At 39.9% G+C, this 15,026-nt stretch overlaps 1 protein-coding gene across 4 annotated transcripts in view; it reads right to left on the bottom strand.

The window, feature by feature from the left end:
- Positions 1-320: 320 nt before the first annotated feature.
- The window catches only part of NEDD1 (NEDD1 gamma-tubulin ring complex targeting factor), a 42,847-nt gene continuing 28,141 nt past the window's right edge, over positions 321-15,026 (bottom strand). For 3 of the 4 annotated variants that reach the window (XM_007670049.3, XM_029078998.2, XM_029078999.2), the window contains 7 exons: positions 13,347-13,478; positions 10,987-11,034; positions 10,582-10,784; positions 8,557-8,713; positions 6,578-6,731; positions 2,483-2,549; positions 321-1,919 (listed from right to left, as the gene is read on the bottom strand). In XM_007670049.3, the coding sequence (XP_007668239.2) occupies positions 1,815-1,919; positions 2,483-2,549; positions 6,578-6,731; positions 8,557-8,713; positions 10,582-10,784; positions 10,987-11,034; positions 13,347-13,478 (866 nt within the window). In that variant the 3' untranslated portion in view covers positions 321-1,814. Of the gene's footprint in view, positions 1,920-2,482; positions 2,550-5,194; positions 5,387-6,577; positions 6,732-8,556; positions 8,714-10,581; positions 10,785-10,986; positions 11,035-13,346; positions 13,479-15,026 lie in introns of those variants that run through there. The other variant, XR_003764348.2, reaches the window with a different exon arrangement.

Raw genomic sequence — 15,026 nt, 5'->3', positions numbered from 1 at the left:
GCCCTGTGTGGGACAACCTGATTACCTTGTATCTACCCCAGCGCTTAGAACCATGATAAGCACGTAGTAAGCACTTAAATACCATCATTATTATTTTATTATCATCAACAGGATTGTGCACTTTCGCACTTGTGCACTTTTGCACAATTCAGGACACAGTGAAAAATTTTCCTTCTTGCGGGCTTGTGCAAGAGCACAGGTCATGTTACAGAAGAAGAGGGTGCACAAAAAGCTCCTTTAGACTCAGCATGTAGAATTACACTGTATATTAGCATTTACATTCTATTCACCTTTTGAAATGGGACAACAGTACACTGATATTGTTGCAAGAAGTAATACTTTAATAATTAGTCTGGGTAAAACAGCAATTAGCACTCCCCTTTAAGCTTCACTATACAGCCATCTTCTAAATCCTACTGGGCCTTCTTTTTCCACTTTTTAGTTTGAAAAAAACATCAGCACAGTGTTATGTCCACAACGAAAACAGTCCCTTAGAGTTCAACCACTTAACGTCAGCTACTTTACTCTGTACAGCTATATTTCGTGAGCTAAATACATTTGCTTTCCCTATTATTTTAAGCAACTATCAATTGCAAGTCAGAATTCAAAGTCAACCAGAAAACTGCACATCAATTGTACAGTTTACGATCTTTGGAACAACAGATTGTAACAAACTTCAGCAAGAGTCTCCAGTTCTCGCTTTCTACCACTGAAGAGGCATGTCTACTAATCTTGGAAATATTTGCATTTATTTGACATTTAAATGCCAAAATTTTTTTAGTGTGAGAATAAAACTGCAGGGCCAGTTATTAAGTTCACAATATAAAACCAAAATGACTGAAAGCTAGAAATGGTAAAATTAGAGGAATATAAAACATTTCCATCTTGGGGAAAATGGAAAATATTTGAATGGTGCAGCATGACTGTTTATGATGAATTTTTTGGATTACAAATCAAATATTCATTAAATGCACATCTCATAATGCCACTAATCACAAATAATTTAGAGTTCAGCCAAAAAAAAAAAACAAGAAAAAAACCACCAAAAAAGAAACATCCAAGGTCCCTCACTTACTTTGCTTTTTAAAGCAATGTAATCTTCAGAAGCAAAAATATAAACTAAAACCAGAGAGATTTTTTTTCCAATTGTACAGTATTTTTTATAACAAACACAATTAAATTAGAATGTCATCTGTATAATTCCATAAATCCAAACTCAGTTTTCCAAGATATATGTAGCAATGAATAACAGTCACGCTTGACTATCACATTAACAAACTAATTACTAATCAACCCTAAATTTCCTTGGTCAATTGCTTAGAACTCTAAAATGTCATATTAAAATGATTTATTCAGAAAAATATGACATACTAAAACTCTTTTATCCCCAAGCAGACAAAATATAGAGAGCAATCTGTCAATCAAAAATAGAGCCTGTTATGGTAGAATAAAATTTCCTACATAAAATATACTTTTCTGAGCAATTTCCTTTTTGTATGAAAAAAGGCACTTAGTGTATACCTTAAGCTCTGGAATGACAGTCATTCTGTGGGCTTTCCTAATAGGCAAAGATATATTTTCATACTCTTTCTGCCATAAAAAATACAACCACTTTTGTGTATGGCCAGTTACTGCACACTGTAAAATTGATTAACACTCTACAGTTAGTTTCATATTCCTCATTTACCTCTTATTTTAAAAGCTCCACAAAAACAAGGAAACAATACTGCATCTGAAAGCTTCTGTGCTGCTAGTTGCCTTCCAAAGTACAAACCATAAGAATGAGCCGTAAAATGCGTCTCCCCATCTATATTTCAGAAATGGGTCCGCAGTCTTTTGTTCTCTTCTCGGAGCCTTTCAATTTCAGCTACTAAGCCTTCATTGACTGAATACCTTTCCAGTAAAGAATGCATTTCATTCTGGAAGAGAAAGGAAAATTGCCCACGACCAACAGTTAAGTTTATTTCGCCGTCGTTTTACGTATTCTCATCCGACAAACTTTATCGTCTAAACCCGTCCCTTTAAACAGTTACTCACACATCTCTCTGTTTTACGCTCTCCAACTGTTCTTCATTCATATAATGGAAATGAAGTTTCCTTTTATAAACTGCATATCCATACACAGGTCTTATTGTATTTTATCACCACTAAGTTTATGGAGTCTGTTCCAGGAACATCCTCTCTAAGCAATGGATTTGTTAAAAACAATGGTGTAACTGTTGTTCAGAGGTACTGCTCAGCTACACAAGGCAGAATGTAAATTCCATAATCTCTCATATATATAAGAGATAAAACGGAATGATGATAACTGTAATCCAACCGGTCGTGTGTTACTACAGCGCTTTGCCTCCGGCCTAGATGACAAAATATCAACAAGACGTAGAAGCGAGGTTTCCCACAGTTTAGTAAAATAGATGGAGTCACCTTTGGCTGATTTTCAACAGTTCAATGTTCATTTTTGCACAATCATTATGGTACGTACCAACTGCATATGGAACTGTTTAATCATCTCCACTTGCAAATTCACGATGTCTCGATGGCATGCTTCTCTAGTAAAACAAAAATGCGGAACAGAACCTTAGACACAATTTAATTAATTCTAATCAAAATAGGGTTCCCCTGATCTCTTCGCTAACGCCCTTATTTTACAGACCTTACCTAGATGATACTTTAAGCGATTAAGACAACCACGAGACAAAGAGTACTTCCCACCTTCAGCTAAGCTTTTCCGATCCATGGGGTGTAAGGTAGGTAGCAAAGCAATTGCTCAGAGAGCTTCTCTGCAGCTCACTGAAAAGAAAAAAATAGCAGTAGCAGCAGCAGGAATGCTTTCCTAGCTGGGAAACTGGAGATCTGGGTTCTAATTCCAGTTCTATCTAATGACAAATGCACTTTGCAATGAGAAGCAGCGTGGCCTAGTGGAGAGAGCACGGGCCCTCTGTCACTTGTCTGCTACGCGACCTCGGGCAAGTCCCTTCACTTCACTGGGCCTGTTACCTCATCTTTAAACGGGGCTCAAGACTGTGAGCCTCATGCAGGATAAGGACTGGGTCCAACCTGATTACCTTGTATCTATCCCAATGCTTAGTGCAGTGCCTGGCACGTAGCGAGAACTTAAATACCATTAAAAAAATGAAAAAATGAGCAGCAGCCTGGCCTACCTACTCGCTTGTTGCACCCCATCATGAACGTGACTGCAAGAGTCAGAGCAGGTGAGTGGCTCCTTGCAATCGACCGGCATTAAAATCAATTCATCGCACAGGTTCTTGATCCTTAAACTTCAGGACCAAGGCTCAGCTCTCATTCTTAATAGGAGACCACCTCCATTGAGCATCAATGGACACGGCGTATTTTACACTTTAACTCCATACTTGGGAGCATGTAATGACAGTAGGAGACAATTTCTGCCCTTGAGGAACTTATAAACTCTGATATTGATCCAACAGTGCATTATCTGTCTGACTATGGGCTTGACCGAAATATAGTGACAGAAGAACAGTTAGTTACCAGTTAGGAGTTATTACAGTTTAAAAGCATCTTCCACCCAGGCGTCTAAAATTATTTTAGGAACATGGTAAAGAGATTCTTTCAAAATTGAATCCATAATAAAAAAAAAAAGATACAAAGAAAGTCATAAATATGTCCTTCTACTCTTAAGGCCTTGACTATAATGAATTTACATAAGCAGCTCCAAACCTACTATGAGTTTATTCGAAGAAGTCGATGAAAATGCATATTATAGAACCTACTTACCTATGACCAAAACACAATTTTTTCCTTATTTCTCTCAAATCATCTTTCTGTTTTTCCCCATTCTTTTCGGATCTCCTGTCTTACTTGCCTACATTTCTATGCTGCTCTCTCTTTTGATTTAGTCTTCCTTTCAATTACATTACTTTCTGTCCAACTCCTTTTATTGAAGTCTCCGCTTCCTCTCTACTATCAATCTCAGTGGTTCCCGGGAAGAAGGATGTGATGTGATTAGACAATGTTCCACGACTTTAGACAGGCAAGGTTTCAGGTAAATAGTCTCCTTCTCCCAAAAGATACATAGGTAAAGGTCTTGTCAGTTCATCAATTATATCTAATTGACTGTAGAGCCTAATAGAACTATTTGGATGGGTCATCTGAGGTAGGCAAAAAGACAAGCCAAGCCAGTGGAAAGAGCCCGGCCTTGGGAGTCAGAGGTCATGGGTTCTAATCCCGGCTCTGCCACTTGTCAGCTGTGTGACTTTGGGCAAGTCACTTAATTTCTCTGTGCCTCAGTTGCCTCATCTGTAAAATGGGGATTAAAACTGTGAGCCCCACGTGGGACAACCCGATCACCTTGTATCCCCCCAGCACTTAGAACAGTGCTTTGCACATAGTAAGCGCTTAACAAATGCCACCATTATTATTATTACATCTCTAGACTGCGACCTCGTTGTGAACAGGGAATGTGTCTGTTTTCTGCTATATTGTATTCCCTTAAGTACTTAGTACGGCGCTTTGCACACAGTAAGCACTCAATAAATATGACCGAATGAACGGCTGAACAGCAGAAGCGTCGGGCAAGTGGAGGGTAAATGTCCGTAGAACGGCCAGGCTGCGTGCTCTGGGAATACTGTAATTTGGCATGTTCGCAAGTTGAAGGTCGCTAAAGGTCTTCTAGACTCTTAAGTTCCTTGTGGGCAGAGAATGTGTCTCCCAACTCTGTTACATTGTACTCTCCCAAGCGTTTACACAGTACTCTGTTCAAAATAAGTCTCCAATAAATGACACTGATTGACAGCAGCCCGTCTTTTAATGAAGTGAGCTGCTACTTTACCAGATTGGATACCGCCTTTGTCCATCAATGAATTGTAGTTAATTCATGTGGTGGTGTGAAAAGAACTGTGATAAGTGCATAGGAGAGATGAAAGATATATTGCCTACTCTCAAGGAGTTTATAATCCAATAGGCAGACAGGACCAAAATTATTTCCAGGTAGGATACAGAGAATGGAAAAATGGATAGGGGAATATGGGCTGAAATGGTAGAGACCATAAATGAATATGTTCAGAAGTGCTAAATGAGACCAAGTACATAGTGTAGGGGTGACTTCCAAGGGCAATATCAATGTCTTCATTGCCTCACGGAACCGGTCTGATTTCAGGAGGTCACAGGAGAATTTCGTATAGTAAGAGCCAGCTAGGTAGTACCCACTTGCTCTCACCTAAGCCAAATGACAGGAACAACCGTTTTTGTTGATAATGTCACATTCCTTTGAAATTATGTTGCAAGCCGGGCACCATCAGTCTTTTCTTCGACGTCAATTTGCGGAAGACCTCCGCTTGTTGATATTGTTTGTATTGGCCTGGTTCGTCTGGACCTAGCTATGTTGGCATTTTAAAAGACCTGAAAGGCACTGAAGACATTGTTGATGCCCTCAGAAGTCACATCTTCATATTCTTTTTCCCGAGTATAGACCCCCCTCCCCCCCCTCCACCTCTGAGATGATCGTGATTAGGACGATTTGAGATTGGTGGGGGACTGAGATTGGGGCAGGATGAGCCTGAGGGTGGTGCAGTGTGACTTGACGATCCAGTTTTCCAGGTGAGCCTGATTCAACCAAGTCACTCTAGCTATACAGAATTTTGTGGGATTAAAATAGGTCCGAATTGGAGAGTTCTAAAACGAAGACAGAAGCAGCCAACGATCCCGGCTGTAGGAGAAAACTTCTAGAACATAATGAAGTAGCCACATCGATAAGAGCCTTTAGGATCACCATTTCTCTCCTGTGAATCGACACCTAATCGTGGCAGGAGAGTCTGCGTACGCTGATGAAGCTTAGAGCCGTGCCGTATAGGGCTACCCATACGGAAAGGTCGAAGCTGAATCGTCAGACAAAGCTGATTCACCTGTGCCGGGCAGCGGCGTCACGGGCAAGAGTCAAAGGCGGATGATCAAGTGATCAAAACGTTGACCAAAGACAATGGCAGAGACCAGAAAAAACAGAGAAATTGGTAGGAGATGGGACACGGTTAGAAAAGTCAATATTCTCAATATTCTCAACTTCACACTAATCCACCATTGTGGAAAAAAATAAAGCGGACAGCGTGGGGATTGTTAGCATAAATAGATTATATTTTCCTAAATGCTTGTCTATATTTCTGAATTACATTAACAAAAGATCAAAATGGTCTAATTATCCAATTTAGTGACATGTCTCCACTGGCAGTTTGCTTTACGAAACTTCAGCTTCTGGTAAATGTTCCCGCACAATGAGCTTCACCAACTGTGAGTCCTCTGAGGGACTCTATACTCTTTCTCAGCATTTAGTACAGTGGTTTATTGCTGTATTGTAATTTCCAGGGGCATAGTACAGTGCTCTGCACACAGTAAGCGCTCAATAAATATGACTGAACGAACGGTTTGCACACAGAAAGTGTTTACGTACTATTACTACACATGGACTTCACTTAAAAGCTCTATTTTTTTTCATGCCCAAGGTTATATAAAACAAAACACACAGTGGGATTTTCTCAATTTAATGTTACTCTGCCTATGAGGAAACAATCAGGAAAGGGGAAAAAAAAATCAAAGGAATTGGCATTACCTGAAATCATCCAAAGTTTCTTGAATCATATTCTGAATAAAATGGATCTGAACAGATGACAGTGGTGCATTTGGTATATTATTTCCCAAAGTATCTGCTATTCTTTCTGTTAAGGAACTGGCAACTCCGGCAGTGTCCGAAGTTATCTTTGAATCTAAAATGCACGACAGAGAATAAAACATTAATATGAGATTTATGCAGTGAGAACATAGACATTTTTAAACAAGATTTGGCAATCCTTGAAAAACCAGCCCAAAGACAGTAGTGACATTTCGAAAAAGTCATTGCCTGGAAAACAGATTCTGGAGTTTTCTATCCTGTTAGGACTAATAACCATTTATCTATGTTTATAAATTGCCACCTAATACAGTTTTGTTTGACAGGGAGATTAATCTTGAGGTTTTATGTTCAATTTTCCGTATTTTGAGCTGGAAAAATATGACAAGTTGCTATAGCTCAGTATGCTGAAATCAAAAGCAGGCAAGATTATTCTTTAAATGAATAACAAAGGGGCCCGGAAATAGAGACCTAGGTATCGACTGCCAACTTGGTATTGACTTTTTAAAGTAGAAGCATCAGAATAATATCATAAGGAGAATTCCCACGAATCAACTAATGGAAATACAATAAATGACATATCTGGATGAAAACAGAAGTCTTCCATAGCTTTTGTGGAGGGATATGTACAGACATAACGTTCAACACATTCAAAGACTACACAAAGATACTGAAAATTGGTGATGGGTGGTTGTGGTTGAAACAACTTATGAAAATTGACTGCACCCTGCTGCATTTTATTTTTGTCCTTTTTTTTAAAGGGACTCATGTTATGATAGGGGATTCACACTATGTTAGTATAAAGACAAATCTTATCCAAATTAAGGCAATAACCACCCAGCAACCAAAAGTAGTCTGTTGTTGATAGTCTAATATGACATAATTTACTCTATTAGCTCATTACACACATGTAAAGATGGTTGTTCAGTGTACTGCTGGAATTGCTATTAGCCATCTCCTGAAATTATTTCCTTTTGTGTCTTTTGGTATTGCAAACTCCTAAAAGCTTCTGTGTGAACACAGCTAACCCTTTCCTTACTGTAGCACACTCGATAAGCACTGGATGTGGGGGATATAAGACTGAGAAGTCAAAACTGACACTGAGGTGGTGAGCTTCTGGACTGACCTAGTGGAAAGAACGCAGTCCTGGGAGTCAGAGGACCTGGGCTCTAATCCTGGATCTGCCGCTGGCCTATTACGTGTCCTTGGACAAGTCACTTCATTTCTTTCCATCTCAGTTTCCTCAAGTGTAAAATGGGGAATACCAGTTTTCTCTCCTCACTTAAGACCATGACTGTGTTCAACCTGAAAATCTTGGTTCTACCACAACATTTAGTACAGTGCTCGGCACATAGTAAGCATTTCAACAACAAAATTACTAAGGGAAAATAGTAGTCTTTTCAAGCCAGTCCTTTTTGAAGGTCTTATTTAAAATTTTATGGAAGTAACGCCTTCATTCGTAGATTTGAAATGCCAAAATGCTAAAGGTACTGTCATGCAATAGATCGTCTTCTACGTATTATATGTGGGGAAATGAAAATACGGTATGGATTGATTTACTTATCCTTTGCAACATTTACTTCTTCAGAAAAATGCATCTGAAGTAGAGATGTGTGCTAACATCTTGTTTTCTTTACAAAAAAAAACAAGCTTTGAAAGAGGAGAAGAACCACAGTTTGGCAGAGAGGAAAAGAAAGAATATGAGAGACCATTCCATACACTGCCAAGAATATGGAGGATATCTGATTGCTCGAATTAATCGGCCTCAACTGGGGACTTGTGAAGGAGTGTGGAGTGGCTGAGGCTTTCACTGGGATTTCTGGGAGGGTCTAGACCAGCTCTGGAATAACGATGGTACGTAGTTTCTAATCTCTCACACACAAGTAAAAACACAAAATATCTGAACAGCAGGCTAGACTTACTTGCTGCAGCAGTACCATTGATTGGGGATTCATACATCAACTGCGCCTGAAGTTCCTTCGCGGCCCATTCCTTTTTCTCGGGGCTTCTGACAGCATTAGATGGCGTAGAAGTACTCAGATTTCCAGACTCGGAGCCAGATGAGATCAATTTCACAAGCTTCACATTTCCGATGGGGAAAAAAAAATTAAATTGTAGCAAAGCTGCTCATTGCAAGATTTCTATATTTTAATTGGCATTTGTCTTAAATACCATTTCACGATAAAGACAGAGTCAGTGCTTCTAGACCGTAAGGTCGCTGTGGGCAGGGAGTATGTGTTTGTTATACTGTACTCTCCCAAGTGCCGAGTACAAAGCTCTGCAGACAGTAAGCATTCATTAAATATAATTGAATGAACGCAACCCAAAGACTACGTTCTCGACAAACTCTGCATCATACTGCTCACCCACTGTCCACTGCACTGCATCAGTCAGTGTGTTTTCTAATACTTGGAAACGTGCATGGTGTCAAGAGACAGTTCTGTAATTCCCCAGTAGAGTTCTATCCAAATTGCGTAGTGAAAACATGAGGGAAAACTGACTGCACCCTGCTGCATTTTATTTTTGTCCTGTTTTTAAAGGGACTGATGTTACGATAGGGGATTCACATTACGTTAGTATAAAGACAAATCTCATCCAAATTAAGGCAATAACCACCCAGCAACCAAAAGTAGTTTGTTGTTGATAGTCTAATATGACATAATTTACTCTATTAGAAAAAAGCTCAAAGCATCACAAATTTGAAAAGCATTAATTTAGAATCTGACTATCTGAACTAAGGTCATACTGTAAACCTTTTGTCATAACGTTACCGTGGAAATCCTCCACACCTGTGATGAGAACTGTAGATCTACAGATAAGAATCTCTCATCTTCCCATCTGCATGACCAATTTAACACAGCCCACAAGTTTTCCTGGTGGGAATGCCCTCTCGGTCTCTCGCTTTGTACTACCCATATGCTCGGGAAGAATAAAAGAAGGCTATAAAGTAATAAAACTTCATTTTATTAAATTCATATTTCTGCAAGTCAGACTTTTCACTAATTAAAACTAGTCTTTCCTACTTGAGCCTCAAATTAATGAGATTTTAGTGTCTTGAGAGCTATCTGTTACTGAATATCATCGAGCAGAAATAAAACCAGAAATAATGTTAACCAATCAAAACTATATTTCTAGAGCACTTCAAGAAACATTTCCATTTTCTAAACCTCTTTCTTGAAGAATTTAAACCTTCGAATGGTAGGCCCTGAATTGTGCAGTCACTAATACTGACGCTGGACCAAAAATGAGAGCTCTTTAAAACGAAGACTGTTCAGTCTACCCATATATCATCTATGCAAACTGCTGATGAATGGCTTTTCTTTATTTTGAGAATATTAATTTCTTAAGAGTGACCTCAAAAACATCAGAATATCAAGCACTGGCCACTCATCCCAGAGGCTGGGTTCTAGTTTCCATCGGAATGATGTATGACCTGCTCAAACACCTCTCTGTGCCTTCTTCTACAGTGGCTCTTCAATTCAGACTTTTCAAGTGCAATGAATGCAAACTGCAGCAACTACCAATCAACTGAATATATGGAAAGCTTACTGTGTGCACAGCACCATATATACTAAGTTCTTAGGACAGTACACCATAACAGAGCTTGTAGATACGTTCCCTGTCCACAACGAGCTGGCAGTCTAGAGGGGAGACACTAAAAACTCACACATACAAACAAGCATATGTCATGCTGACACAACATGACAATCTACATTATAAAACTAGCTTGCTATCAGAAACACATGATGGTGACCTGAGAACCTGAGAGACCACATAAATATACCTCATTTGTTCAAAATCCTCAAAAATTGATTTTGAAAAAGTTCAAAGGCCTAGGACTCAAAATACGATCATCTCCACAATGAAGTGAACCAACTAATGTGACGTTTGGCCGTTTTCTACCTCAACTGTGTTTATTATATTCCAAATCCTTAGAGGAAATATACCTGTTTTAAAGGTTCTCTAGAGTCCTGTTTTCCTAAATGTATATTTTTAGTTTCAGTTGTTAGATCCTGTTGGTCTTCTTCTTCCTTGATTGGCGAGCCCACGAAGACATGAAGCGGGCTAGAATGGAAGCCTACTGTATTTGCTCCTCCTGAATTCTTTCTCGCAGGAAACATTGCGTTCAATTGGGGTAGAAAATCCAGACCTAAAATGAAGATATTCTTTAGGCTCATTTATATAAAAATGAAAAGACCCCCCCCATCATAAAACTTCCCCAGAGCTGACCGATAAAAGATCTCGACATTTTGCAAAGCAAAACGTTAACTCTGGTTGTTCTTTCTTAATCTCCATTAAAAACATGTTCGCATCAATCTTGCCAGGAGGAAAAAAATGTCAAAATCTCATACCATCTCCTTTATTTGGAAAATCTTCGCTTGCCTTGTAAACCGCAGCATCTACAATTTAAATACAAACGTATAGATGAGGATAAAATAAATTAATCCTACCTAGTATAGAAGCAGTGTGATCCTGGTGGAAAAGAGCACAGGCCTGGGAGTCACAGAACTTGGGTTCTAATCCCGCCTCTGCCACTTGCTTGTCACGTGGTCCCAGGCAAGTCACTTAACTTCACTGGACCTCAGTTCTCTCATCTGTAAAATGGGGATTCGATACCTGTATTCTCTCCTACTAGACTGTAAGCCCCATTTGGGACCCAAACTGTGTTCAACCCGATAATCTCGTACCTACCCCAGCCCTTAGTACAGTGCTTGGTTCATATCAACTGCTTAACCAATACCAGTTATTATCATTATTATTAGTACTTGCTTATCCACTCCCCAGGTGGCTATTTAGACAGTCAGAGTAAGTCTGAAAGGAAAAGCGGAGGCTACACTCTAGTTGGTTCCTCTACTCAGCCTTCAGTCCCTGTGCTCCCAGTCAACACCCAATTCATTACATACGCAACTGAGTTTAAAACATTATTTAGGTTATGAAAAAATGAGTTAACCTCTGCCAATATACCAAGTCCCTCTCCTCCTGCAATTCTGCCTATTCCTTACCTCCTACTCACAAAAACTTCATTTCAGTCCCCTCTATCTCATTCTTCTTTTCCAGAATCTTGACTTCTTCAACATGTCCTTATTTGTTTTCAATACCCATTCCTCTTCCCACAACCCAAGTTGCTTCTGTCCACACCTTCAAAGCTCAGGTTGGGTATGGTTTCCACAGCCTCCTATCGAGGAACTGCCCTGCCTAACGCATCGATTTTAAAACTACCCCGTAAAATCTTGAGAACTAGCCATAAAATCTGGAGTACCGTTTGTCTGTTACACACAGGTACTATGTCAGTTTTCTCACTCTGATCCCCTAGAATCCTGGGACCATGTCATATCAAGGTTCTGAAAGAAGATCAGTATATCGCAGGCACTCAAATAATAAATGAAAATAAAGTGGTGTGGTCATTTCCACGCTCATATACGCAAGTACAATGCAACAGTAAAAATGCTCATTTTTCATCTATCGACATTCAATGAATATCTGGTATTACCTGGAATTTTTCTATTACTTTCAAGAGATACTTGTAAATACAAAACTGATGCATCACTGAGAAAGAAAACTGAAAGAGACACTGGCTAACCCGTCTAAGGACTACGTATCTGAAACCTCCCCCTAAGGTATCTAAATCAAGATATGTATATTATAATCTTCAACAGATAGAGATCAGAGTAATGCACAGACTTGCAATTAAGCTATGCAGGAGAAACATCTTAACACACCTTCCAAAACCTCACGAAAGCTTCATAATCTAATAGAGGAAAAGAAATACAGCAACGATTCTCCTTTACGGCTCAGGACAATTTCTGAATGAGAGAGTTCCAAACCAAACAGCTCTATACAGGGTCACTGCACATTGTCATATGTGTTCCTGACGTGTTCTTGACAGATGGAGTCTTCCAGACCTTAACTCCCCAAAGCTGGGACTCCGGGGAGGCGAGGACTCCAACTTGTCAGAAACACGTCGCCACCACCCCGCTCTTCCGATTCCCCCGCGCCAGGGGTCAGAGGACCCGTGTTGTTGGAATCCTCTTTCCTACTCAGGTCGCTACGAAGAGGGAGATAAATGTCAGGTGGGATCTCTGACCATCCCCTGTCTCCTCACTACGGCAGCCTAAGTGGCAAAGGGGGCTCTCAGAGTTCCGGTTCTCCGACGCCCAACTCGGACGGAGAAGCTAGGGGTCATGGTCCTCATGGACCCCTTTCCCAGTTTGAGTCTCGTCTCTGCAACAGCCAAAAGCAGGAAGGGAGACTGACACTCGACTTCACTTACTAACTCGTTTTTAAATGAACTTCAGCTAACCGATCTCTCTTTACAAACTGAACTGATGCTGAAGTCCAATATCTGAAATTAAGCAAGGTTGCTTTAATGTGGAACACGGCTGTCACGTCAAGAATTCTTTCGGTTATTTCTGTGATTCGCTCGTTCCGGGCAGGATTATTATTAGAGAAAAGACTTGCAGTTCAGATACGTTGTAAGTGAATCACAAAAAATAAGTTAGAATAAAGCCTCATATTTTCAAAATTGAAATCATATTTCTAACTACATTTTAATATTCAATGATAATCCAAATTGTTTTTTCATTCTAAAAAAATTCCCTACTCTATGTATATTTTAGTAAAGTCCTTGTTAGCCCCATCTTTTATCACAGATTGCAATTCTCTAGCCAAACATGAGAAATGGGATCCGTTAGCTGTATATTAATATGCTTACCGTCTCTCACAGGTGAAAACATGTCACCTAAACTATTTCTCCCACTGTCATCAAAGTTGGACAGATCAGAACTTTTTCCACATTCTGCATCTTGAGAAGAGATTACATCCACATTTGTACTTCGAGAAAAACCTTGACAAAACAAAAGCGGAGAGAACTCTGATTATTTCACTCCATTAAATGAGTAATTTTTATTACGAGATTAATCAATCAATGGTAACTGAGCACTTACTGTGCCAGAGGACTGTACTCAATGATTTGGAGAGTATAAAGGAGCTGTAGATAACATCCCTACCCTCTAGGAGCTTACAATCTATGCACTCTACTAAATAGAAATGTTTCCCACAAAACAATATTTCATTCAAGTGCAAGGTAGGTAGTCCTTGAAGTAAATGAGTGTTCTGTACGTTAAGGTGCAAAAACGAGGACGCTGCTAAAACATATAAAAATAAGTATGACTTGTAAAGTATGCAAACTGGATAAAATTTTGGAAACAGTATCTTATATTCCATTTAATACTGGCACTCTAAATATTATCAATCGATAGTATTCATTGCTATGAAATCTGTTGCTTGAAATCTGACCTCTAGCCGTATAGGTCAATTGAAGTGTCTATGTGTGCCCATCATAATTTCACTGGGTACAGTGTATAGATGACTAGGGGAAGCAGCGTGGCTCAGTGGAAAGAGCCTGGGCTTTGTAGTCAGAGGTCAGGGGTTCAAATCCCGGCTCTGCCACTTGTCAGCTGCGTGGCTGTGGGCAAGTCACTTAACTTCTCTGTGCCTCAGTTACCTCATCTGTAAAATGGGGATTAACTGTGAGCCTCACATGGGACAACCTGATTACCCTGTATCTACCTCAGCGCTTAGAACAGTGCTCGGCACATAGTAAGCGCTTAACAAATACCAACATTATTATTGTGTTGTTGATTTGGTTAAAGATCCCAAGTCATTCTTATAACATACATAAATGCCATAAGGCCAGATGGGACGGAAGAGGTAGTTCCTAAGGCAAGAGTACCAAGAATCACCACAGAATACAAAAATCCAACCCAAGCAACCAACCATTAACAAACAGTACGTCCTGACGTTATGCTACATCGACACCAGAATTCTCAAACTATGGTCTGGAGGGGCCAGAGTCCTGCCACGTTTCTTCCCTTGCCAAAGGAAAGAATAAAAATTGAGCCGGCTAAAACAGGGTTCAGGAATTCCTAGCAGGCCGTGACTGGTTCAGATTTGCTCCGGCCATACTGGGCAGCCCTCGCTCCACTTCCGCTCCCACTCTGATTCATACCCCTGAAGTGCAAGAGTCACGTGCCGTTGTCCCCTTTTCGATCTGTCCGCTCTCACTCGGTCATCAAGATGTCTACGGCTCTGGATTGCAATGGTATCTTGTTAAGGTAATCCCTACCTCCCCCCACTGAATGGCTCTGCAATCTAAAAAATATTGCAGAAATATTTGGAGAAAAATAAATGTGTCGAGAACTCTTGTCTTATTTCGAGAGATTATTTGGTTACTTTTTCCATAAAGCTCACGGTGCTCTCACACCTATCTAGAAGAAGTGGTGGTCAGTGGTGCTATTTTCGAGAGTGGATATGGAGGCAGGGGAGTCCAGGCAAAACCACAAGCAATGAACTTATTTCTGAGGAGAAATTCTAGCTGTCAGAAAAGTCAGGC

Source organism: Ornithorhynchus anatinus, chromosome 14 (genome assembly GCF_004115215.2).
Source record: "Ornithorhynchus anatinus isolate Pmale09 chromosome 14, mOrnAna1.pri.v4, whole genome shotgun sequence".
In the NCBI taxonomy this organism is placed as follows: Eukaryota; Metazoa; Chordata; class Mammalia; order Monotremata; family Ornithorhynchidae; genus Ornithorhynchus; species Ornithorhynchus anatinus.
Note: the sequence above shows the minus strand (reverse complement) of the source record. Positions and strands in the feature narration are given on the sequence as shown.